This window comes from Phyllostomus discolor, chromosome 14 (genome assembly GCF_004126475.2).
Source record: "Phyllostomus discolor isolate MPI-MPIP mPhyDis1 chromosome 14, mPhyDis1.pri.v3, whole genome shotgun sequence".
Lineage (NCBI taxonomy): Eukaryota > Metazoa > Chordata > Mammalia > Chiroptera > Phyllostomidae > Phyllostomus > Phyllostomus discolor.
Genome location: NC_040916.2, coordinates 44,770,927 through 44,797,975, shown reverse-complemented (window position 1 = coordinate 44,797,975; position 27,049 = coordinate 44,770,927). Strand labels below are relative to the sequence as shown.

The 27,049-nt window shown below is 36.5% G+C and overlaps 1 protein-coding gene across 2 annotated transcripts; it reads left to right on the top strand.

Moving 5' to 3' along the window:
• Positions 1-5,501: 5,501 nt before the first annotated feature.
• CTSS (cathepsin S) lies at positions 5,502-19,338 on the top strand. 2 transcript variants are annotated; one of them, XM_028503235.2, is made up of 8 exons: positions 5,502-5,655; positions 6,608-6,734; positions 9,297-9,419; positions 10,400-10,549; positions 12,300-12,527; positions 13,548-13,713; positions 14,959-15,061; positions 18,915-19,338. In XM_028503235.2, exons 1-8 carry the CDS (start codon positions 5,630-5,632, stop codon positions 19,012-19,014), a joined length of 1,023 nt encoding a protein of 340 aa, XP_028359036.2. In that variant the 5' UTR covers positions 5,502-5,629; the 3' UTR covers positions 19,015-19,338. The 2 variants fall into 2 exon arrangements, with proteins under 2 accessions (XP_028359036.2, XP_035871012.1); XM_036015119.1 differs by having other exon boundaries at positions 5,534-5,651; positions 6,601-6,734.
• The last annotated feature ends 7,711 nt before the right edge of the window (positions 19,339-27,049 follow it).

The following is a 27,049-nucleotide window of genomic DNA, read 5'->3' as shown; positions in this document are numbered from 1 at the left end:
AAACTGGTTTGAATCAGAATTTAAGTGACAGCGATTTCATTCTCTATTCAGTGGAATCTACTAGACAAAATTCATTTGCATTGCTATGTAAAGGAATAATTTGCATACATATTAGTTTTTTACAAGGTCACTCTACCCCTACAAAGTTGTGAAATAGCCCTGCCAATAGAAAGTCAATCAAAGTTGCCCACCTTTACAGAGTCAGAAAATCCTGCCCACCTCCAGGTCCTTTAGACAATGTCCACCTTTCACTGAAAGGGCACCTGAGACTCTCTTTTGCCTGTTTCAAGTATTAAAATTTTTTATTAGCACAATGCTAAGTGGGAAGAAAAGGTGGAGAAATATGTATAATATAGTTGACTTAAGCAAGGAAGAGTGCTAATATATGTATATTTTATTTTTTTTAAACAGGAAGATAAAGTATGAATGGTCTAAATGACTACCTACTGTCAAGAAAAGAAGGGAATAGTTTTGAGAGGCCAGAACTAATGTCTAGGCTTCTTGAATATACTTCATTTTGTTGATTTGGCTTTGGATTCATATAAATGTTTTGCATAATTACATACATTTGAAAAGAATCCCTAAAAATCGAAGTAAAATGAAATAAATGAATGAAACTGTGTACACAGGTGGTGGCATAATGACAGAGGAAACCATTCCAAGTGACTTCAAAATACAGTGATTGACTTACATCTTTAGTGGGATATGGCCTAAAGTGGAGGGTTGGGAGGACACCTATTCCCCCTTAAAATTTTAAAATTGCTCTCAGTAATAATCTACTGGTAGTAGGCTTGGTATTGTTATTCTGAAACAGTACTGGATAAATTAATGAGTACTTATGTTAGTATTTTAGAAAACTGGAATTTTCAATATGTTTGAAAAGAGGTACAGATACAAGACTGATAAAGTTAAGTTAGAAACTCTATAGTCTTGAAATTGTATTTGAAATATCAGTGTGAGCTTGGGATCCATTCAATTTATTCATATATACATTCATATAAAATTCCCTAGCTCTGCCTATTGAAGGCTTACAAATAATGGTCAATCTGGTATCATTGACACTCCTGGTGCCTAGAATATGGTATCTAAGCATTATTTCCATTAAAAGGAATGAGATCTCTTGGAGAAATGGCTGATTCCAGGTCTGGAGCAGTAATTGTTCAAGATAAACCTGCAATAGCTGTTGTACCAGAAAGAAAAGAGGCTACTAAAGAGTACTACTGTCATGCCAGATAGAGGCACTCGGGACTCAGGAGTGAATTTGAATAAGTTCCCATTGACTAAAGATGGGACAACATGAGTATCAATAAAGATAAAACTGCAGTGGATTGAAACACATAAAATATAGTTAAATCCATAAATTCATATTGATACAAAAATAACTCAATGGTTTTGGAAAGTATGGACTTCATTTGCATCTCAATTCAAACTATTTTTAACATGTATAAGATGAAAAAAGATAAATATTAACATTATGTTTGATGAAATAATAAATTATTGTTAATTTATTCTAGAAGTGATAATGGATTATGGTTATATGAACCTAAGAGTCTTCATCATACTGGAATATTTAAATATGAAATAATCTGATTTCTAGGATTTACTTCAAAATAATCTGAGTAGTAGGAGTATAAATAAAATAAGGTTAGCCATGTATTGATAATGGTAGAAGCATGATAATTGTTTTAAGGGTGCTCATTTTACTATGATCTCTACTTTTATATTACATATGTTTAAATTTTCAATAATAAAAATCTTATCTTACAAAAAGCTAACTGTGCCCTAGCTGGTGTGGCTCAGTGTATTGAGTGCCATCCTGTAAACCAAAAGGTCACTGGTTCAATTCCCAGTCAGGGCACTTGCCTGGATTTTGGGTCACATCCCCATTTGGGGACACTTGAGAGGCAACCAAACATTGACATTTTTTTCTTTTAATTTTTAAATATATTTTAAATTCTATGGCTTCTACATTTTCCATACTATTGTCTTTTTTTGAGATTTGCTTTTTAATATATTTTATTGATTATGCTATTACAGTTGTCCCATTTTCCCCCTTTCGTTCCCCTCCACCCTGCACACCCCCTCCAACTTGCATTCCCCCCTTTAGTTCATGTCCAGGGCCATACATATAAGTTCTTCAGCTTCTACATTGCCTATACTATTCTTAACCACCCCCCATCTATTTTGTACCTACCATTTATGCTTCTTATTCCCTGTACCTTCTCCCCCATTCTCCCTCCTCCCCCTCCCTGCTCATAACCCTCCATGTGATCTCTATTTCTCTGAATCTGTTCCTGTTCTAGTTGTTTGCTTAGTTCATTTTTGTTTTTTTAGGTTCTGTTGTTGATAATTGTGAGTTTATTGTTATTTCACTGTTTGTATTTTTTATCTTGTTTTTATTAGATAACATTTCATGTAATAAGGGCTTGGTAATGATGAATTCCTTTAACTTGACCTTATCTGGAAAGCACTTTATCTGCCCTTCCATTCTAAATGATAGCTTTGCTGGATAGAGTAATCTTGGATGGAGGTAGGTTCTTGCCTTTCATGACTGTGAATATTTCTTTCCAGCCCCTTCTTGCCTGCAAGGTTTCTTTTGAGAAATTAGCTCTTTGTCTTATGGGAACTCCTTTGTAGGTAACTGTCTCCTTTTCTCTTTCTGCTTTTAAGGTTCTCTCCTTATCTTTAATTGTAGAGTACTTAATTATGATGTGCCTTGGTGTGTGCTTCCTTGGGTTCAACTTCTTTGGGATTTTCTGAGCTTCCTGAACTTGCATGTCTATTTCCTTTGCCAGATTAGAGAAGTTCTCTTTCACTATTTTTTCACATAAATTTTCAATTTCTTGGTCTTCCTCTTCTCCTTCTGGCACCCCTATGATTTGGATGTTGGTATGTTTAAAGTTGTCTTGGAGGTTCCTAAGCCTTTCCCCATTTTTTGAATTTTTATTTCTTTGTTCTCTTCTGGTTGAATGTTTATTTCTTCCTTCTGGTCCAGACCATTGATTTGAGTCCCAGTTTCCTTCCCTTCACTGTTGATTCCTTGTACATTTTCCTTTATTTTACTTTTCATAGCCTGCCCTTCTTCCTCTATTTTGCAACCATATTCAACCATTTCTGTGGGCATCCTGATTACCAGTGTTTCAAACTCTGCATCTGATAGGTTAGCTATCTCTTTATCACTTAGTTGTATTTTTTTCTGGAGGTTTGATCTGTTCTTTCATTTGGGTCATATTTTTTTGTCTTTGCTTGCCTGTTATAAGTGGCAGAGCCTTAGGTATTTGGCAGGATGGGGCAACTCACGTTGCTGCATTGTGGCACTGTATGTGGGGGAGGGGTCCAACGTGGAACAATGTGGCTTGCTCAGCTTTCTGCCGGCTTTCAGGTACTTCCTCTGCCACTCACAAGCAAATTGGGCCCTTCTGATACCGATTCCTTGGTGGGTGGGTTTGTGCATGTTCTAGGACACTGTGGGTCTCTCCAATGAACTCAAACTAGAAAGTGTTTGTACCACAAAGGAAATCAACAACAAAACAAAAAGACAACTCATAGAATGGGAGAACGTATTCACCAAAACATCTGATAAGGAGTTAATATGCAAAATTTATAAAGAACAAAACTCAACATCAAAAGATCCCCCCAAACAACCCAATTAAAACGTGGGCCTGAATAGACACTTATTCAAAGAGAACATACAGGTGGCCAATAGACATATGAAAAGATGTTCAATGTCACTATTCATCAGAGAAATGCAAATTAAAACCACAATGAGATATCATCTCACACCTGTCAGAGTGGATACCAATAAATCAACAAACAACAAGTGCTGGTGAGGATGTTGAGAAAGGGGATCCTTTTGCACTGTTGGTGGGAATGTATGTTGGTGCAGCCACTGTGGAAAGCAGTATGGAGATACCTTAAAAAATTAAAAATGGATCTGCCTTTTGACCCAGCAATCCCATTTCTGGGAATATATCTGAAGGAACTCATAGACATGGACAACAGTGTGGTGATTGCTGGGGCAGAGGGGTATGACGAGTATAAGCAGTATAAGTGGTAATGGAAAAAAACACAATAAAGATTAAATAAAAAATAAATAAATCTGAGAAAGAAGAAAACTATGAAAATTAAACAAAACGGGGTGGTGAACAGATATGTGTTGTGGACTTGTGTGCCTGAAACCTGTATAATTTTGTTAACTAGTGTCTCCCCAATAAATTCAATAAAAAGGAGAATTAAATAAGACACAAAAATCATAGATCATAAGGTAAAAGCTGAATATGTTTTTCTTTTTTAAAATATGTATTGATTGATTGATTGATTTTAGAGACAGAGGGGAAGGGAGAGGAAGAGAAAGAAAGATTAATTTGTTGCTTCACTTATTCATGCACTCATTGGTTGATTCTTGTAGGTGCTCTGACTGGGGATTGAAATGGCAACCTTGCTATGTCAAACGATGCTCTAGCCAACTGAGCTACTCAGCCAGGGCTGAATAAATTTTTTTACACCAACATTTTAAAATTTCATGTAAAGAAAGTAAATATAAGCAAGAGTTAAAGACAGGAGAAAGAGAGAATATATTTTTAGTATATAGAACCATCAAAGATTTTTAAAAACTCCTGTAAGTGACTAAGAAAAGGCAACAACGCAACAGAAAAATGAACAAAAGATATCAATCGCCATTTCACAGAAAACGCAAATGGTCAATAAATGGACGAAAAGGTGCTCAATCTCATTAGTAATTACATAAGGACAAATTGTAAAAAATGATAATCCATCTTGTCCCTGCCTCCACCCAGGTAATGCCTCCATGCAGGTAACCACTTAGCAGTTAAATGTATACAGGTATGTTTTTTTTTTAAGATTTTATTTATTTATTTCTAAAAAGAGGGGAAGGGAGGGAGAAAGAGTGAGAGAAACATCAATGTGCGAGAGAAACCTTGATGTGGGAGAGAAACATTGTAGACATCCTGACCAGGACTGAACCCACAACCCAGGCATGTGCCCTGACTGGGTCTCAAACGGGCTACCTTTCACTTTGCAGGACAATGCCCAACCAACTGAGGCACATTGGTCAGGACCAGATTTTCTTTTTTTCCATAAATATGCTAACATATATTACTATAAATAAAGATATATTGAATTGATAAATCAAGGAACAGCTGAGTAAGAATGAGACAGTAGGTCATGGATGAGTTATGTTAAAGAGAGTAAGATGGGTTTTTCTAGGAAATTATGGAGAAATCTAGGACTTCAAAAGCTTACTCCTAATTTCCTCATAACTAAGTTTTTCCATCTGCAAACTGGTATTTTTAGGTAAAGTGAATGATCAAAATGGTGAGAGATTAAATGGTAAAGTTGTACTGCTACTATTTTGCTGTGTAGGTTCTATTGATCTCTTGTTCTGGGGCTCTTTAATGCTCAGTGCACCCACTTTGTCTCCACAATGGAAGGGAGAGGGCTGGAGACAGCTGATCTAGTAAAATTTCAAATGAAACTGAAATGAAAGTTCACTTCCTCTTCGTGGATACCTCATGTGACAAGTTCCAATTTTCTTCAAGTCAAATTTAGCTGAAGTCTCTTCACTGCCTTCCATATCTTTGGAGAGAGCCCACCTTCAAGCACTCTTAGTATGGGAGCAGCTGCTGGTTCCATCATGTATGTACTTTATGGGGTTTTTTCTCCCGTTTCGTCTTTAAACCTTTTGTGTTTTTAGCTTGCTCTGCCTGCCAGGTTTTAAATCTTTGGTTTCAGGAAGTAAACTAAAAAAATCATGTCGCTCAGTTTGCCTCTTCTTTTTATTGACAAAACATAATTTATTTTTGAAAAGTTAATATGTGTGCTTGGACATCTGAGCCGGAGGCTAAAACACAGCTTTCTTTGGCATATAATCTGAAGATTTACATGTTTACAATTCCAGTCATTTTGAATTAAAAAGAAATGGAAGAGAAAGTAGAATCCAGTTTGAGAAAGAGCTAGTTACTGAATTTCTGTTAGTCTTTTTGTAGTAAATTTATAAGTGGTGTTTTCAAAAGTAGTTAATTGCTTCCTTTGAAATAGATAATCTGATTGGTGGGAGGAAAAGTTAACAGAATAAAATGACACTTGGATGTAAATACATGGGAGTTGTCTTTTAACCACCTCTAAGTGTTACGGATAAATAAGCCAGTTAAGGAGAATTTATGAAGCTAAATGATTTTTCCAAGGTTTGCTTTCCTCTTGAGGAGGAAGGAGGATATCCCCTCATTAGATTTGTTTGCAAATCCTGGAAAGTCCGTGCTTCATATAACAATTCCCAACCTTGGATGTAAATTTTGTTTACCAGATATCAGGAAATTTCTGAAAACCACCTTTTAAAGTGCTACTAAGCATTAGAAATGGTATTTCAGACATAAATCTGAAGTTATTCCCTGTGCCTATCCAGGGTGGGGCAAAAATAGGTTTACTACAGAGTGAGTATGTGGAACATGGTTTCTTCTTATATTATTATTTAATTCTTGTATTATTTTCCATACCAACAACTGTAAACCTACTTTTGTTACGAAAAACAAAAGCAGGTCAATATATGCAGCTAATAGCTACTCTTCCTATGTGACCTTTCCCTTAACAGAATGAAATGGCTGGTTTTGGCGCTCCTGGGGTGCTCCTCCGCAATAGCCCAACTGCACAAAGATCCCACGCTGGATCACCACTGGGACCTCTGGAAGAAAACCTACAGCAAACAATACAGGGAAAAGGTAGATGGGATTGCCGCTTGAGTGATTTGCTTTTACTCTAGTACTCAGTGCATTCTCCCTCTTAAATTGCAAGCGGTGTTTTCAATAAATGTTACGCTCACATTTCTTGCCAGATTCTGTTCCTGGTACTAGGGATACAGTAGGAAACAAAACCAGGTTCCTGTTTTTATGGAGCTTATATCTGAATAAGGGAGACAGGAAATAAGTCAGTAAATAAGCAGGTATGTAGTATGTTAGGTGGTGATAAATGCAGTAGAAAAAAATAAAGCAAGACATGGAGGGTAGGAGGGGCCTTGGGTGATAGCTGGGAGATGCTGGGAGTGATTATTCCGTATAATGGTCAGGGAATGCCTAAGATATAAGGTGACATTTGAAGAGAGAATTGATAGAAGCCAGGAAGCAAGCAAAATAAATAACTGCAGTGAAGTTTTCCCAGGGGGAAAGAGCACGACGGTACATGTCTGGGGACTACCAGGCCCTCATTTCAGCCTCTGGAACATAGAAGTGCTATCACGTGTTGTTTCTTCACTCTCATTTCCCACTTTGTACTTTGGTTTTTATTTCAAAGCACACTTGTTGGTTGATTTTAAGACCTCACCTCTAGTGCTCCAAATAATTAAGTCCTATAAAACTATACAATATTTCTGAGTTTGTAGACAAACATTATATATTTACTTATTTGATGTATTATTTTTCTATAAAAAGATACTTTGAGTAGAACACGCACTCTGAGTTGTTTTCGTGGTCATCATCAACTTCACCCTTTAGACGAGGTCTCTCTTTTCAGTGTCAACTGGAGTTAGATGTGCAGGTAGCACCACTATCCAGTTAAATGAAAGCTATGTCTCTTTTTAATGATTTCACCCCCTAAGGAGGAGTAAAAGTGATTTTCCATTAGTGTCCTACCTTAGTTTATTTAATTGATCCTATCTTTATTTATCTCAAAGTTCATTTGTTTTTTCTTTTCCTATGCTTCATTATATTTATCTTTCTTTATTCCATTTTTTCCTCTCTAGTGGTCTGGAAGCATATCTGTGGATGTACACTACTGAGATAGCTGTAAAATCTTGCTCCAAGGGAGCGGGGCCTGCATCTAGACTTGCTACCTGGAACCAGGGTCTAGGCCTGGGTTCAGATTCTAACACTCACTGAAATGAAGCAGAAAACAGTTGATGCTGACTGCTCACTGGGTTATCACTTACTGGAAACTACATCCTGGGGGTGTGGATAAGGGTCAGTGATTTTAGGAGGCACCATGTACATTGTATTCCATGTATTGGTCCAATGTAAATGAACCTCCTAGAGGGCAAGAAAATCAACAATCAAAAAATGGATTCACTCTGGCCCTGGCCAAGTGGCTCAGATGGCTGGAGCATCATTCCATACACCAAAAGGTTGTGGGTTAGATTCCCGGTCAGGGCACATAACTGGGTTGTAGGTTTGATCCCCAGTTGGGAAGTCTATGGGAGGCAGCCAATCAATGTTTCTCTCTCATATAGATGTCTCTCTCTCTCTCTCTCTCTCTCTCTCTCTCTCTCTCTTTCTCTCAAATCAATAAATATATCCTCAGGTGAGAATTTTTTTTAAAAAATGGACTCACTCTATATAAAATTAAAATAATAGAACCAAAAATGATTTTTAAGATAAAATATATAAAACAAAAAATCCATGCAAATGAAAAAGAAATTATAAAATAAATTAGAAATCTTGAAAATAAAAAGTATAGTCATTGAAATAAGAACTCAATAAAAGGGGCTTAAATTCCAGACTGGAAAGAGTTGGGTAGAATCTGTAATCTGGAAGATAGTACTGAAGCATTCACCCACAATGCAGCACATGGAAATAATAATTTTAAAAAACTATAAAAGTACAGGTAAAAGATATGAAAGAGAGTTTGAGGCTCCAAAATATATGTGATAGAACTTTCTGAAGTGGAGAAGCAGATGGAATGGTAGAGAAGCAATATTTGAAGAGATATTGGTTGAGAATTTTCCAGATAAGAAAAACAAAAACAAAAACCCTGCATCCTTTAATCAGAAGTACCCAAGAGAGGAAATAAAGCAAGTCACACCCAGACTCATGCAATGAAGCTGCAAAATATCGAAAAGAATCACAAAAGTTAAGGAACTTAAAAACAGAAGTACAACAATTAGGCTGACATCTGCAATAATAAATACCAGAAGACTATGGGGAAATATCTTCAAATTACTTAAGAACAATAGTGAGAAATTTATAATCAGTTAAACTATGTTAACTGATAACTGATAAACTATTTTAACTGGGTGAGGGTAAAAAAGGGTATTTAAAAAAGGCCTGGAAAGATTGATTTACTGCCTACAAAGGATATTTTGTAGGCAGTAAAACTATAGCAGATTAAGGAAGTTCATTATATGTATCATAAAATAATATTAATCACCAGTTTTATTGAATATTTTCATTTATTTGCATGTTCCCAGACAGATCTACATTTGGTAGAATGCTTCATAATCATTTTATTTTCATTGTTGATCACTTATTTGTGCAGGATTCAGTAAAACTATGTTGTTTTTCCTTATATTTTAGAATGAGGAAGGAGTACGGCGTCTCATCTGGGAAAAGAATCTAAAACGTGTGATGCTGCACAACCTGGAGCATTCAATGGGAATGCATTCGTATGATCTAGGCATGAACCACCTGGCAGACATGGTAGGTAAACTATAAATAATCCTACTTTTGCATCTTGTTAAGCATGATTTCTGTCTCTACAAAAGCAATTTGAAAGTAAATGACAAAGAAAAATTATCTTCATGTGTACAAAGTTAAGATAATGTAAAGTTTAAAGACAAGAATTTATACAGATGTCTTTAGTCTTACTGTAACCACTTTTCTTAACAAATCTCTTCTTTATTTTAAACTCACAGACTTCTATTGCTTTTAAGGAAGTATTGCCTGAAGATTACTCACAAACTCTTAGAGTAGTTACCATACTTATGTAAGTCTAAACTGACAATTTAATTGGTCCACCTGCTTCCTTAATTGGGGAATATGGGTATTTAATATCACAAATAATTTCCCATTAATTTTTAGATTCTGTTTTACCCTGAAAAACCTTACCAAAATTAAAAATCACAGGAGCATTTGAGACCTTGCCCCTAGCTTGTCGTCAATTTGATTGAAATAAAATCTTATTTTTTTAAAAAAAGAACCGTAGTACCCCTTAGAAGGGATTAAATTTCCACTTAAATGTAGGAATCTCCTTTGTCATTCTTTCTAGCAAGGCAAATCAATTCAGTCCACTTTTTAGACAGCTCTTCTATAAAATTATTCCATTTGTCTATGGACGTTTCTCGCTCCATCTCAGGTAGAAATTCAGGTTTGAAGAAGAGGAAGGAACTAGGGCTCAGGGTGGTCTATCCATTGTACCAGTAAAATTATGCTATGCTTTGCTTTGAACAAAATTCTATCTCCATATAACTTCTAGTTTTTAGTTTTCTTCTTTTCTTTCCCAATGTCTAACGGGGATACTAATGCAAAGTGTAAGTGTAAAGAAGAAACCCAGATAATTCAGCTATGTTGGTCACAATTACAACTAGTTTTTCTCAGTTGTTAAATATATTTGCAGTTACAGTTATTAGAATATTGGAAAGCAGGATGTGAGTGAAAGGAGATATATATTTGCCTTGTAGACCAGTGAAGAAGTGATCTCTTTGATGGGTTCTGTGAAAGTTCCCAGCCAGTGGCAGAGAAATGTCACTTACAAGTCAAACCCTAATCAGAAATTACCTGATTCTATGGACTGGAGAGACAAAGGGTGTGTTACTGAAGTGAAATACCAGGTGAGTATTACCATCCCTGACCTCTGTACCCCAGGTAGAGTTCTCTCTTCCTTAGATACTTAGTCTAGGTACATAATTTGGCAGTGAATCTCCCTTATGTTATTTTCTAGTTATTTTTGTTATTCTGTCTTCCCAACTAAATTGTAAGCTCCTTTAAGGCAAGGATCACATATCATACTTTATTTGTATTTCCCACAATGCTTAGTACACCAGTGGTTAGAGCCACATTATACAAAAACTGTGAACTAAGCAAACAGGTCAAGACAAGCTTTCAGTGCTCATGCTATACATCAGCTACACTGGACCCTCCACCAAGCCAATTGGTTGAGAAACAGTATTGTGTGTAAGAGAATATCTAAGAGGAAGTTTCTCGCTGCACCTCACTTATGAAATTCAGGTTTGAAGGAGAGGAAAGAACTAGAGCTCAGGGTGGTCTATACATTGTACCACTCAAATTAATTCACAAGTAGGCTTGCATTGTTAGAATAAGAAATATGGGCTTTAAAATTTTGTTCCTATGTTTTTATATTTCCTTCAGTTTGCTTCCAAAAGAAAACAGCCACAAAAATCAGTTAGCAATAAATAAGAGTAATAAGAGTACATGCGTCACCTTAGAGGGCTGGGTAAGGAAGGATCAGGGTGTTTGGAGCAGCTGCCCCAGCATGTGACCAATCAACCATGTAAGAAGGAAGCAGTGAATGGTACTGCTAATCTCTTTTCTACCTAGTGATTTTTCTTTCAATTAGTTTTGGGCTTCTTACTGGAGCTTCTCAAGAATAAAAGTTTGAGGAGATCTGATAAACTACATATTTAGGTGTTGACTATAAATAGTTAAATGAGCTTCTTTCCCTGGGTGCTTGCATTTTGATAGGCGATTTTGCTTTAGCCAAAAGCAAATTCAATTTGCTTCCTCTCAGCAGAGAGCAAGGTGGGATGAGAAGAAAATGAGGACAATCATGAAAGGACTATGGACCCTCTACAGCTTTCAAACTAAAGCAGCTTATGTTTTTCTGTTTGTAAAATATCTTTTGATTAAAAAGTTCTGAAGCTAAAAGAAATTTTAACCTTATGTTTTAGATATCATTTGGCAGGAGGAAGGGTACTTTTAGGTCAAGGGAATCACCCAAGCTCCTCTCAAAACCATTTTACTGTAGGCATCTATTTCCTTTACTCATGGGTGAAGAGAGCTGGGATTTAGTACATGCTTAAGTACTGTTTCCTAATATACTTGAATATGGCAGTTATGCTCTGGCCTCAGCCATTTGCAAATCTTTATCAAGGATGGAACTTGCCCAGAGAATAAGCAAGTACTTAGTCTTCATTCCCATTGTCTAAGACAGCAATTTTCAACCTTTTTCATCTCATGGCACACATAAACTAATTACTAAAATTCTGCAACACACCAAAAAAAACTATATTTTTTTGCTGATCTGACAAAATGATAGGTATAATTTTCATTCATTTACATTAGATAGCTATTGATGTGTTGGCTGTCGTCATTTTTTATTTAACAGTCTAAGGGGGAAGAGGTCAGTGCCCCTGAGTAAATAGTCAGGTATTGCAAGTTTTAAAAATTCTTGCGGCACACTGGTTGAAAATCGCTGGTCTAAGAGCAGAGGAAATTGCAGTGGTGGGAGCTCTTCCAGTAAGTACTGAAAGGGCTGACGTGTTGGGTGTCGCCCACTTTGTGTTATGAAGTCATCCTTACTGACTTTCTGCGATTGCCTTTGTGACTTTGTTTCTGTTTTAGGGTTCTTGTGGTTCTTGTTGGGCTTTCAGTGCTGTGGGGGCCCTGGAAGCACAGGTGAAGCTAAAGACAGGAAAGCTGGTGTCTCTGAGTGCACAGAACCTGGTGGATTGCTCAGGTGAAAAATACAGCAATAGGGGCTGCAATGGCGGATTCATGACACGGGCCTTCCAATACATCATCGACAACAACGGCATCGAATCAGAAGCTTCCTATCCCTACAAAGCCACGGTGGGTCACAAAAGCTTTGTGCTGCCCTGTGATCTTATGTCCCTTGACTGACTGTACTAAACTCACCACCAAGACAATCACTTGAGAAACAGTGTCATATGTATGAGAAGCCTGATCAAGAATTCTAAATTCTCAAGCATTCACTTTCTTATGCAGTAGCTTTCTTAATTTATCAGTGGTATGTTGGGTTTAAATAAGCAAATAGAATTCATGCTTAAAAATGGATTTTCAGCAAACTTTCCTTAAAATGCTTTCTGTCTGCCTGGTATTTAAACTTTTTGTCCTGTAGCCTTCCATGCTCTCTTATTCTCAGATTACCAACCACATCTTTCTTCTACCTACTAAAAAGCTAAGTAATGCTCTCTTCCTCCTCCTTGCAAGTTCATTATATGTTTTATTCACTGAATACTAAATATATTCATTATTGAATATATTCATTAATACTGAATATAATATATTCAATAATATATTCAATGTGTTATATTGAATATACTATTCAATAATATATTCAATAATATATTTTATTCAATAAGTAATATATCCATATTACAGAGACTTTAAAAAATATTTAAAAATCACTCAAAAACCTCCTACCTTATCCATTATTATTTTGGTTTGTTTCTTTCAAGTTCTTTTTCCTATAAAGAACAAACATGAATTGGTAACCTCCCCTTTTCCACATGAAATATACTGTTTTCCATATTATATGGTCTTTATAAACCATCATTCAACTGCAACTCATCTTGCATTCATTATGTCACCAAAAAAGATTTTAAAGCACTAGTCTGGAGTTTATCATCTTTATGTAATATACCCCTACAACCCACCTCAGAGTCCGAGGGGGCATTGTTAGGCTTTGGAAGATTTGATGTTTCTTTCTTCAAAAACAGGAAGGTGCCTTAGACACTTGAAAAGTGCCTGAAAAGAAAACGTGTCTGAAATCCAAACTTAGGATACTGGTGATTTATAAAGGAAGTTGAAGTATACTTCTTTATCTGATTTTTACTTTTTTTTTTGCAGGATGGAAAATGCCAGTATGACTCAAAATATCGAGCTGCCACATGTTCAAGGTATACTGAACTTCCTGAAGGCAGCGAAGATGCCTTGAAAGAAGCTGTGGCCAATAAGGGACCGGTGTCTGTTGCTATAGATGCAAGCCATTCTTCTTTCTTCCTCTACAGAAGTGGTAAAGACTCAGATGTAGTATCTATCCTCTTGTTGTATGCTGCCCTTGCACTACAAGAAAGAATATTATGCTTCCCCCTCACTCCACCTCTGAATGTTTTTAGTAGGATAAACAGACTCCTCCATTTCATATATGCTTTTTATACAGTTCTAATTAGTAAAGTAATACTTACCCAAATTTACTAACACCATATTCCGAGTACTATGATGAGTTCTTCTGTGCACTATCTCATTTAATCCTCATGATAACCCTATTTTACAGATGAAAAAAATGATGTCTTACACAGGTTAACTTACCTAAAGTCACACAGCCTGAAAGAGGTCAGCTGGAATTAGCAAATGTGCTGCGTGGCTCCAGAGCCCTGCAGCTACCACTGTGCACTGCAGGGGCAGCGCAGCCGTGCACAAGGGGGCACCCGCTGATGGGGTGGCATGGTATTAGGCCAAGTAGATGGCTATAATATTTTTTCTAAACCTCACCTTAAAAGTCGTTTAATCTAGTAAAGGAAGAAAATGTATGAAAGAAACAATTTAGGAATACATACAAAGAAATACAGTAGGCCCTGGCTGGCTAGCTCAGTTGGTTAGAGTGCGGTCCCAATACACCAAGATTGCAGGTTTGATCCCTGGTCAGGACACACATGAGAAGCAACAATGAATAAGTGAAACAGTGGGTCGATGTCTCCCTTTCTCTTTCTCACCCTTCCCTTCTCTCTAGAATCAATTTTTAAAAATATGGTAACTGTATATAAGTTAAAAAATAGAAAAGGGTAGCAGTTTATCAAAGAAAATTTCTGATGGAACTATGATTAAATTATGCCAAACTTGGCAAGAAAACTGACAAATACATCATTGATGGCAAAGAATTATGAAATCTAAATAGTTAAAAATTGTTAACCTAGCTTCACATGCAAAACAGTCTAATAAAAGAAATAGCATTTTCACCTGGCTGGCATAGCTCAGTGGATTGAGTGTGGACTGTGAACCAAAGCATCGCAGGTTCGATCCCCAGTCAGGACACATGCCTGTGTTGCGGGCCAGGTCCCCAGTGGGGGCCACGTGAGAGGCAACCACACATTGATGCTTCTCTCTCTCTCTCGCTCTCTCTTTCTCTTTCTCCCTCCCTTCCCCTCTCTGAAAATAAATAAATAAAAATAAAATCATTAAAAAAAAGAAATAGCATTCTCAAATGTCCTTCATTGTCACATACCACTCACCCTTTTCTCCACCCATATTTTCTCCTCAGGTGTCTACTATGAACCAGCATGTACTCTGACTGTGAATCATGCTGTATTAGTGATCGGCTACGGCAACCTTAATGGGAAAGACTACTGGCTTGTGAAAAACAGGTAATGTATTTGTGCTTTGATGTATATTTAATTAAAATCAGGAATTAGAAGGAGGCTTAACAAATGCTTTTTTTGTGATGATGATGATTGTGATACTGACATCTTATAATTTCTTCACTTCCTACTAAGCCTTCAGCTCTTTGTTTTCATGATTGATCTTCTAAAAACTTCTCTGATCACTCCTTTTTGATCTCCTTTCTGAATACCTACTCCCCTGATTAGCTTGCAAATATTTGTCTTTCCTCTAGGGCTCCATCCTTTGCCCATGACTCTTCTCATTCTATATTTTTCTTGAGTACCACTCTACCATTCTTATAATTTTTGCTATATACTATATACTTTCAAATCTCTAGCTCTGGCTCTGACATCTGCTCTGAACTTCAGACTTATTTATGTGGACACATCTACTTACATGTGTCTTAGTTTCTCCAAACTCAGTATGTACCCTCTTCACCATATTATTCTTCCCCAGGACATCCCATTTCACTAAATGGCAATACCACACAACACAGTCACCCAGTGAAATGCTACAGATTTGTCTTAGACCCTTCCAGATCCAATCAAGCAACGAGTCGAATTAGTTGTACCTCATACCTGTCCCTCCTTCTGTTCCTTCTCCTTTTCTTCTATTACTGCTCTAGTTCAGACATCTCTTGCCTGCACTATCCTGTAGCCTTCTAACTGGTTTTTAATCTCAAACGCATCCTTCCTACTATTTCCAAACCAGTTTGTCTAAAATATGAGTCTGAGCTCGTAGCTCTTCTACTTCGTACCATGCAGTGTAAAATTAGTGTTCCCTTGGAGAAAAGACAAGGTGTCTGTGCTGTAGTCCCCACCTGCCTCACCAGCCTCACTCCTGGCACTTGTCATCTCACACTTCTCATGCTAGTTATCCTGAACTATACACAGCCAAATAACTTTATCTTTAATATTTTCGTGTCTTGGTTATGCTGTTCCCTCAGCCTGGAACATCCTTCCTCCTCCTCGGTTTATTCCTCTTTTCCTTCAAAACCAGCTCAGGCATTATCTATACCAGAAAGTTCTCCCTAAAATCCTTAGATGGGGTAAAATGTCTTTTTTTTTCCACATGGTCCCAAAATGTTCTGTGCATACTGGAGTACAGTTCTGAAAGCAAGAATTTGTTCTTAGATATTTATTTAGCTTGAGTTTTTTAAAAATCAGTTGGATTCCTTGAGGCAGGATTAGCAGTACTTGGTCAAAAAGATGTCTGGGATTTCCTATAAAGTGTGGGGCAGTTGATCTTGATCTGTAAAGCTGGGAAAAATAAGTTGTGCAAATATTAAATGGATCTGGGGCTCCAATCTCTCACTGACTGAATTCATACTAGCAGCAATGCCAGCCTCAATTCAACTTTCATTATCAAAACTTAGGTCCAAACTCAGTGCACCTGACATTTTTTCTTTTACCTATCTTTAAAACAGCAAAATAACTATATGGTAAGAGATAGCAAGATATTAATCACACAAGATCCTGGATGTTGTGGTCTGAATTTCATTCCTCATACTAGCTCACTCACAGAAATGAGGTAGGGATGGACATAGTATAGAAGCTAGAGTGGGCTTCAAAATAAAACAATTCTAGATTTGAACCCTGGCTTTCCAATGAACCATCTGTGTGACTTTGGGCAGAACACTTTACCATTCTGCCCATTTTTCTCTTTTGTAGAAAGGAGATAATACCTCACAGGATGATGATTAAATAAGATAATATATGTTAAGCTACTTAGCTCAGAGTAAGCACTAAATAAATTGTGGCTATTAATGGTGATAATAGCTTAGCCAGAATTTCTTATCATTGCTTTTGCTTATTGAAGCAGATACTAAAAGAGGACTGCATCCGTTGATAAAAGGTAATAGTGCAGTTTGAATTTTATTCCAAAGGGGAGTGGCAATAATCAAAGGGATTGAAAAAAAAAAGGAGCCTATGATAGAGTTTTAGAAGGAGTGACCAGGGAGAGAAGAGAAAATCAGGACATACTAGTATCGTAAAGCCAAGAGAGAAGTGAGGTGAGAGGAGACAACCATTTTAAATGGTACAAGACAGATAAAAATAAGACCTGAAACGTATCCAGTGAATGGCTAATAAAAAGGATATGTAAGGCCTATTAAAGCATAGCTCTTTTATTTTATTTTTTAAAGATTTTATTTCTTTATTTGTGAAGGGAGAAAGGTAAAACACAACTGCAGCCCAGGCATGTGCCCTGACCAGGAACTGAACCAGTGACCTTTCAGTTCCACAGATGATGCCCAACTCACTGAGCCACACCAGTCATGCCAGAGCAGGGCTGTTTTAAATTATGCTACTTATCGTCTTGCAATAAACTAGCATTTCTTAGTTCCTTCACTGCATACAAAAACAGCCCTCCTTTGAGTCCTGAGCAAAAATTTGCAACAGCTTCCCTTTGCCTCTGGAATTAAATGAAAAATTCCCCAGTCTGCTTTTGGCCCCAAACCATCTTTCTGTCCTCTCTCCCCACTACTCCCTTGAAGACATACAATTTCCCTTTCTACCAAATTTCTTGTTGTTCTCCAAATACAAAAACAAAAAGCATTCTCTCAGTTTCACACTTTTATTTTTATCCTAGTTATAGCACTCAATGAATTCTGCCTCATATTGTAACTAATTGTATACTGACAATTAAATCTCAGAACCATAAAGAACTTTAGCAATAATTTCTCTTACAAGGATTTTGTATGTTTTTTCATTAGTCTGTGGCAAAGTGAAAAAAAGGATTTTGACAAATCTTTTATAAATCTAAATTTATTTGATTCAAAGAGCTATCCTTAAATAGAGATTATGTCCTTTAAAGTTTTGTTTCTGTGGTTAAAATGTCCTTTCTTTTACAACACGATGTTGATATTCAGGAGTATGTTTTTTTTTATGCCTGTACTTACTAATTTAAATATTGGTAACTATGTCAATCTGCAATTTTTTTTTGAAATTCTCAAAGTCCATGAAACCAAAAGGTGAGAGAACCACTGATCCCTTCTAACCTTTTTCCAACCCACAAATTCCCTTTCCAACATATCTGACAAGTTATGCAAATCTCTGGTTGAACACTTCCATTGCCAGTGAGCTCACCTCCTCTCAAGGTAGCATGTTCAATTTATTGACACCTTTAACTCTGAGAAAGTTTTATCTCAGCTCCCTTTCTTGGTCAAAAGCTATTTGAGAGCTGCATTTTTGATTGCTTACTTTAGAATTCCCTGACCTATACCTTTTCCACAGTAGTTGCTCAAAAATATTTCCTAATTGACCTGCCTGGCATAGCTCAATGGATTGAGCGAGGGCTGCGAACCAAAGCATCGCAGGTTCCATTCCCAGTCAGGGCACATGCCTGGGTTGCAGGCCATGGCCCCCAGCAACTGCACATTGATGTTTCTCTCTCTCTCTCTTTCTCCCACACTTCTCTCTCTAAAAATAAATAAATAAAATCTTTAAAAATATATTTCCTAATTGATATTCTCTATAGGAACTTAAGTTTGATAGAAAATCATCATCTATGACATTCTTATACAAAAACATTTAGAGATGGGCCCATTGGAAAGGTTAATAATACTCTTTCTCTGCATAAGGACATATTTACAAAGTAGGGGGATTAATGGTTTGGAGTGGACATTATATCGTTCGTTTTCTTTACCTATTAAGTCTATTCATCAATACTGTATAGCACTAAGTCTGCCAAACTTATTTGAAAATTGCTTAACAATCCTGAGGAAATTATTATATTATTTTGTTCTAATTTTGTTTCACAGGTTTTTATAAAAATAATAAGATAAAAATTGATAATGTGGTATGCATTTGTAATTTTGTGTTACTTGTTTTTCTAAAGCTGGGGCCGCTACTTTGGTGATCAAGGATATATCCGGATGGCCAGAAATAGAGGAAATCATTGTGGGATTGCTAGTTATGCCTCTTATCCAGAAATCTAGAGGATCTCTTCATTCTACAACAAGTCAAGAAAGATGAAACACTTTCTTTTCACTTAACTTTATTTGCTGTGTTCCGTAGAAATAAGTGTCATAATCAATGTCTATTTATTGCATTAACAGAATATATAGTTTGACTCTTCTATTTTTTAAACTTTGCAGATCTTGAAAAAATTTGCTAAGTAAAAATTAATACTACACTGTAGATATAATTGTATGAGAATTGTCAACTTAATATAATTTGTCATTGTCTTATTTTGCCTCTTTGTCTTTTTATGTTCCCTGATATCCTTTTATAACTCAATGGCATATAAATGCTAATAAATATCTGTTTTTTCAACTTTGTGTTATTACCACATACCATTCTTTTCTTATTCTTAGGTAATATTATAATCTATTGTGAAAATATAAATCATGGTATGCTGGTGGTGGGCTATGGCAGCTTTAATGGAAAAAAACTATTAAGTTAATAATGTGGCTCAGATTGAATCTTTGGACATAAAAGTATCCAATAAGTTTTTAAAAAATTATTAATAGCTCAGTATTTTTTTAAGATTTAATTTATTTATTTTTAGAGAGAGGGGAATGGAGGAAGAAAGAGAGGGAGAGAAACATCAATGTATAGTTGCCTCTCATGTGCCCCTTACTGGGGACCTGGCCTGCAACCCAGGCATGTGCCCTGACTGAGAATTGAACTGGCGACCCTTTGCTTCGCAGGCCAGCACTCAATCCACTGAGCCACATCAGCCAGGGCTCCAATAAATTTTTTAAATGAATGAAATTAAAGTAGACAAATGTTTAGGTGGCAACCTGTTTTCACATACTTTGTAAAATTATTTTAATGGCCAAAAATTAATATAAGAATTCAATTACTTTTGCTTAGTCATTAGCAATTTGACCAGGACCTTTTCTGGGGCAAATAATTAAGTCAACCTGAATAAAATAACCAAAATACATTTCTTTTAATATTTAATATTCCATTACTCATTTTTATCTAATTCAGATTGATCTCCTGCACAAAGGCCATAGATTTGTAGATGGGTTCTGAAAAGGCAGCAAGAACATTAAGTTTTTTAAGTTCATGCCTATGACATAAAATCTGTGTGGGATGATGTCATTAGTAGATCTTAAACTGAACTTAAACTAATTTCACTATCTATTATTCCCTCTGCATAAAGTACATTTTAAAGAACAAGAATTGCTAACTATAAAAACATGGTTATAATACATGACTACATCAGAAGTATAGAGAAACATTATAATTAAAAAGTATTTAGTTGATAATTCTTTAGTTTTTATTTTGTCCACAACTTTTCAAGCACTATAAATGAAACAAAAATATGGGTCCTTTATCTTTGTCAGTCCAATAAAGCCTATGGACAGCTTCTCAGCATAATGTTTTCAAGTGCATAAAATAGAATACATAGACTTTCCAAAGAAGCTAACTATATTGAAATACAGTTATTAAAATGTTAGAATATAAATTTGTTCTATAGTAATATAGCAACATGCTGATACTTCCGGCCAAGATGGAGGCATAGGAAGACACACTGAGCTTCCTCACACAACCAAAAGAAGAACAACAATAATTTAAAAACAAAAACAACCAGAACTGACAGAAAATTGAACTGTATGGAAGTCCGACAACCAAGGAGTTAAAGAATAAATATCCATCCAGGTCAGTAGGAGGGGCAGAGAGGACTCGCCGAAAGGTGTTGGCTAGAGGACCAGCGAGGTGGCGGATTGCAGACTGGATGGTCCCACATTCATGAGCAGATAAATCAGGAGAAACAACTGGGGAGTGGGACAGACAACTATGCAACCCAGGGTCCTAGCTCGGGGAAATAAAGCCTCAAACCCCTGATTGAAAACACCTGTGGGGGCTGAGGCGGAAGCAGGAGAAACTCCCAGCCTCACAGGAGAGTTCATTGGAGAGACCCACAGGGTCCTAGAACATACACAAACCCACCCACACGGGAATCAGTGCCAGAGGGGCCCAATTTGCTGGCAGGAAGCGGGGGAAGTGACTGAAATCCGGCAGAGAAAGGAGCAAGCGCCATTGTTTCCTCTTGGACCCCACCCCCACATACAGTGTCACAATACAGCGATGTGTGTGCCCCACCCTGGTGAACACCTAAGACTCCATCCCTCACCATGTAACCGGCACACCAAGACAAAAAAAAAAATGGCCCAAACGAAAAAACAGATCAAAGCCCCAGAAAAAATGCAACTTAGTGATGAAGAGATAGCCAACATATCAGATGCACAGTTCAAAACACTGGTAATCAAGATGTTCACAGAATTGCTTGAATTTGGTCACAAATTAGATGAAAAAATGAAGGCTACACTAAGTGAAATAAAGGAAAATGTACAGGGAACCAATAGTAATGGGAAGGAAACTGGGATTCAAATCAACAGTGTGTACCAGAAGGAAGAAGAAACATCCAACCAGAAAAGAATGAAGAAACAAGAATTCAGAAATATGAGGAGAGGCTTAGGAACCTCCAGGACATCTTTAAACATTCCAACATCTGAATTATAGGGGTACCAGAAGGAGAAGAGGAAGAGCAACAAGTGGAAAAGTTATTTGAACAAATAATAAAGGAAAACTTCCCCATTCTGGCAAAGGAAATAGACTTCCAGAAAGTCAGGAAACTCCAAGAGTCCCAAAGAAATTAGACCCAAGGAAGCAAACACCAAGGCACATCATAATTACATTACCTAAGGTTAAAGATAAGGAGAGAATCTTAATAGCAGCAAGAAAAAAAGGAGACTGTTATCTACAAAGGAGTTCCCATAAGACTATCAGCTGATTTCTCAAAAGAAAACCTACAGGCAAGAAGGGGCTGAAAAGAGTGTTCCTAGTCATAAAAAGCAAGGACCTACATCCAAGATGGTTCTATCCAGCAAAGCTTTCATTTAGAATGGAAGGGCAGATAAAGTGCTTCCCAGATAAGGTCAAGTTAAAGGAGTTCATCATCACTAGGTCTGTGTTATATGAAATGTTAAAGAGACTTACCTAAGAAAACAAAGATAAAAAATGTGAACAGTAAAATGACAGTGAACTCACAACTATCAAAACCACACCTAAAAAAACCCAAAAACAAACTAAGTAAACAACTAGAACAGGAACAGAAACACAGAAATGGAGATCACATTGAGAGTTAACAGTGGGAGGGGGCAGGGAGAAGAAGGAGGAAAAGATAAGGGAATAAGAAGCATAAATGACACTGGCTGGTGTAGCTCAGTGAATTGAGAGCAGGCCTGAGAAGCAAAGTGGTCACTGGTTTGATTCCCTGTCAGAGTACATGCCTAGGTTGTGGGCCAGGTGCCTAATGGGAGCAACCTGAGAGGCAACCTCACACTGATGTTTCTTTATCTCTCTCTGTTTTGCCTTCCCTTCCCCTCTCTCTAAAAACAAACAAACAAACAAACAAATTCTTTTAGAAAGAAAGAAGCATAAATTGTAGGTACAAAATAGACAGGGAGGGGGTTAAGAATAGTATAGAAAATGTAGAAACCAAAGAACTTATATGTACCATCCATGGACATGAACTAAGGGGGGCAGGGAACGCAGGTAGGAGTAGGGGTGCAGGGCAAAGGGGAATAAAGAACGGGAAATGAGACAACTGTAATAGTATAATCAATAAAATATATTTAAAAAATAAAATGGCAATGAATTCACAACGATCAATAATCGAATCCAAATAACAAATTAAGCAAACAAGCAGAACAGGATGAGAATCATAGATAGGTAGATCATTTGGAAGGTTATCAGTTGGGAGGGGGAAGGGGGAAATGAGGGGAAAGTTGCAGGGATTAAGAAGCACAAATTGGTAGGTACAAAATAGACAAGGAAATGTTAAATACAGTATAGGTGATGGAGTAACCAAAGAACTTAAACATGTGTGACCCATGGAGATGAACTAAGGGGGGAATGCTGGGAGGAATGGGGGTACTAGGTGGAGGGGAACAGAACGGAAAAAATTGAGACAACTATAACAGCATAATCAATGAAATATATTTTTTAAAAAATCAAAAGGTATTGTAGGGACAAAAAAATATCTTTTCCTACTACCCTCCTAAGTTCTTCAGCTAAAGCCCTGTAAATCGTACTGACAAAAGGCAGGTTAGAAAGAGAAAAGCATAAAATTTTACTTAATGTAAGTTTTACATTATATGGGAGCCTTTATAAGGAAATAAGGGCTAGAAGAAACAGTTAAACTTCATTGCTTTTAGACTACGTTTGACAATGAGTGGAAAGTCTTGGAAAAATGTTATAGGACAAAAGGGTATGAGCTAAAGGTAGTAAATGGGAGGGCATTTAGCAAGGCCTGCTCCTTGGAATTCCTCTAGGCATCCCCTTGACTCTGGACAAAGGATGCTCCTTTCCCCCAGGTATAGGAAAATATATTCTTATATACATGACGGTCTTATGACTTGCTTCAGAGAGTCCTTCAGCACCTGCTATTTTTATGAACTGCTTCAGGGGAAAGGGGAGCCAGCGAAAAGAGAGCTCTTCCTGCTCCTGCAGTTTCTCAGATTCCTTCAGCTTAAAATATTTGATATGCCAAGGTGCCATATATCAGGGTAGCATGTTCTAAACCCTGTCAGTTTAACACTAAATTCTCATTATTTGCAGTAGTTATGTGCAAATAACTGTGAACTGGAGATTATTGAATACTGAACCATCACTTCTAGGGGATATACAGGGTTAGATTCCTGGGAGAATGTCACATTTTCCTTAACTGATAATACATAATCTTGTTGTACGTATGTTTCCATTTAAAGACATCTTATTTAATGTATTTTGTTGATTTATTAACATTGAACTCATAGCCAATAGTACTATGTCTAAACAAACCTTATTAACAAATGTATTTTCTCTGTAAGGCATATCACAACTTTCATTTTTTCTTTTTTTTTTAAATTACAGTTGACATTCAGTATTACTTTAGTTTCGGGTGTACAGAGTAGTGGTTAGACATTGATATAACTTAAGAAGTGTTCCTCCCAATAAGTTTAGTTCTCTCCCTGACACCATACACAATTATTGCAATATTACTGCAACAGTTATTGACTATATTCTCTGTTCTGTACTTTGCATCTCCGTGACTATTTTGTAACTGCCAGTTACATTACAACTTTCTTACGTTTAGGAACATTAGAAAGCATTTCAGCACTATCCATTTTTGACAGCAAAATCACAAAAAAACCTCACAAAAATGCAAAATATATGGTGCTAAATAGAACACAAATGGGACACTTGTTTAAAATGTGAGAGCTGAAACAAGAAGACAGAGCATCATCTCAGCCTCAGCTAGGAACACATATGTAGGGAGACTCAAATTTTGCGCCACTCTACACGTGTATGCAAATTACTGCAAAAACACTGTATTGAATTGATTATTAAATTGAGGGTTACCAATTATTAAATAGGCAAATTCAAATTTATGAAGTCCGTGAATAATAGAGATTGACCATATATACAGAAACAATCTCTATCCTACTCCTTTTCCCTCTAGACTCAGATCCCTCCTCCTTAGAAGTAATCACTATTGTTAGTTTCTTGTATATTTTCCTGGACTTTATTATAGATACATAGGCAACTTAAACATACATATGTTATTTTTTATCATTAATTTTGAAGGGGTCCAGAATATGCCATAGTGGCAAACAGATTATTTTGAACTAAAGACATTTGAAAATCAACATCAGCAGAAAGAAGCTTTTTCTCAGCTCTCCTTATTTTCCCAGAAGCCGTTTCTCCCAGAAGAATTCACTGTCATGAAACACCCCCCCCAGAGTTTCACCACAAGGAAAGACTGACTTTTATCACCAAAGATAAAAAGTCAGCACAAGTCAGCACCTGAATAGGAAAACACCTAAGCATTGTCATAAAACTATCATATATCCCATTTATTCTCCTAAGTACCTATTTATTTTTCTTAAAAGTCATTTGTTCTCCCTTAAGTGCCCCTCTGCCACTTGCTATCCCCTATTAAGATGGCACATAAACTCCAAATTCTAACCACATCCCTGAGTTATATTTCTTTCTGAACTCCTGTGCAAACATACACAATTAAACGTTTTTCCTCTGGTTAACCTGTGTGTTAGTTTAATTTGCAGATCCCCAGGTACTAAACCTAAAAGGATAAAGTTTTTCCTCTCTGACAATTTCAAAAAGCAAATGATAAATTGTATAAAAATTGATCCACAGTATATAGATATGTGTATCCTAGCAGTGTTTGTGTGACATAACTAAGAATTTCTCAATTTCTAACAACCAAAAATGTTATGTTCTCTACAATACCTATTAGCTATTAAATAATTCAGGGACACATACAAAATGGTACTATCATTAACACTATGCATAAATGAAGGTTGTTTGTTTTATGTTTTTTAAATGGTTATTGTTATAAATTCTTTTTTAAATTTACTTATTTTTAGAGAGAGGGAAAGGGAGGAAGAGAAACATCAATGTGTGGTTGCTTATCATGCACCCCCTACCAGGGGTGGGGGGAACTGGCCTGCAACCCAGGCATCTGCCCTGACTGGGAATCAAACTGGTGACCCTTTAGTTTGCAGGCCCACAGTCAACCCACTGAGCTACACCAGCCAGGGATGTTTTATGTTTTGTTTTGATTTTTTATCTGTAAAGCTTAATATCCCATTCTATTAACCAATGTTTTTAAAATCAGTCATATTTTTGAATCAATGATAATTTTAGGTGTGTTTTTAGTATTTACCTTCAGGTTTCTAATATATTTGTATTGCTACTTTTTGACTTATCAACTTTAAATTTTATTTGTGCACTACTATTATGGTAGTTGATGTTTAAGATCTCTTTCACCAGCACCACCCTTTTCTCCACTCTCATCCTCAACATATAGTCAGTGATATAGGTGGTTAATCCAACAGCTAGTGATCACATTGAAGGAGTTCAGAACACACCACCCAAAAAGATACTGCCCTGGCATTTTGACTATTTTGAGCTAAAGGGTGTTGCAAGAAGGACATTCTGATTTCCTTCTTTTCTAAAAAAAAAAAAAGCAGATGAAATCTCCATGTGAAAGATGTCCTCCCTATATTAGAAAGAAAGAGACATTCTTATCACCAAGGACATGAAGTCAAAGCCCAGATAAGTCTGTACAAATTGTTTAATTTTTATCTTACTACTCACTTCTGTATTTTTTAGCAACCCCATCAAAGCCCTTTTGCCTAGTTACACTTTCACAATTTACTACTCTTTGTCCAATTCAGAGTGCAAGCATTTAACTCTGCTTCTTTGGATCTTCATTTTTCTTGTGAAGACTCCTAAATACATGCAAATATGCATTTGTATTATACATATTTACATATATACACATATACTTAATAAATATATATTTAACATACACATATATACTTAATATATATTTAATATACACACATATGTATAGTATATATAATATATATACACACATACATATGTATATATGAACTTATATGCATTTCTTCTGTTATTCTGTCTCTGTCAGTTTAAATTGCAGCCAAAGACCCTAAAAAGATAGAGGAGAAATTATTCCTCCTCTACAGCATTATTCTGATTCTATGATTCACAAACGGGCTATTTACTTTTTCATATTTTTTGCAGTTAATGATTCAAAATGAATTCACCATGAAGCACCATACCATAAACGTAATATGCGGTTCCCCTTCCACCAACACTTAAATTGGCTGTGATTGGGGCAAACCAATTTTACTTGAATCAGTTTTCTCATCTCTAACACAGGAGTAATATTTGTGTCTTCCTAACAAGGTGCTTGCAAGAAACAGGGTAAGAGTAAGAATATGAGTAAGAGTAAGAAGAATATGATAGTGAATATGAAAATCCTTTATAAACTTTAAGTGTAATTGAGCGCGGGCTGCGAACCAAAGTGTCGCAGGTTCGATTCCCAGTCAGGGTACATGCCTGGGTTGCAGGTCATGACCCCTAGCAACCTCACATTGATGTTTCTCTCTCTCTCTCTCTCTCTCTCTCTTTCTCCCTCTCTTC

What these genes read in the sequence shown, in the direction of transcription:
- CTSS (XM_036015119.1), top strand. Translation starts at nt 5,630, where the DNA reads ATGGGAGCAGCTGCTGGTTCCA. An exon ending in GCAAACAATACAGGGAAAAG is followed by an intron (nt 6,735 to 9,296) that starts GTAGATGGGATT and finishes CTTATATTTTAG; the next exon opens with AATGAGGAAGGAGTACGGCG. An exon ending in TGAACCACCTGGCAGACATG is followed by an intron (nt 9,420 to 10,399) that starts GTAGGTAAACTA and finishes TTTGCCTTGTAG; the next exon opens with ACCAGTGAAGAAGTGATCTC.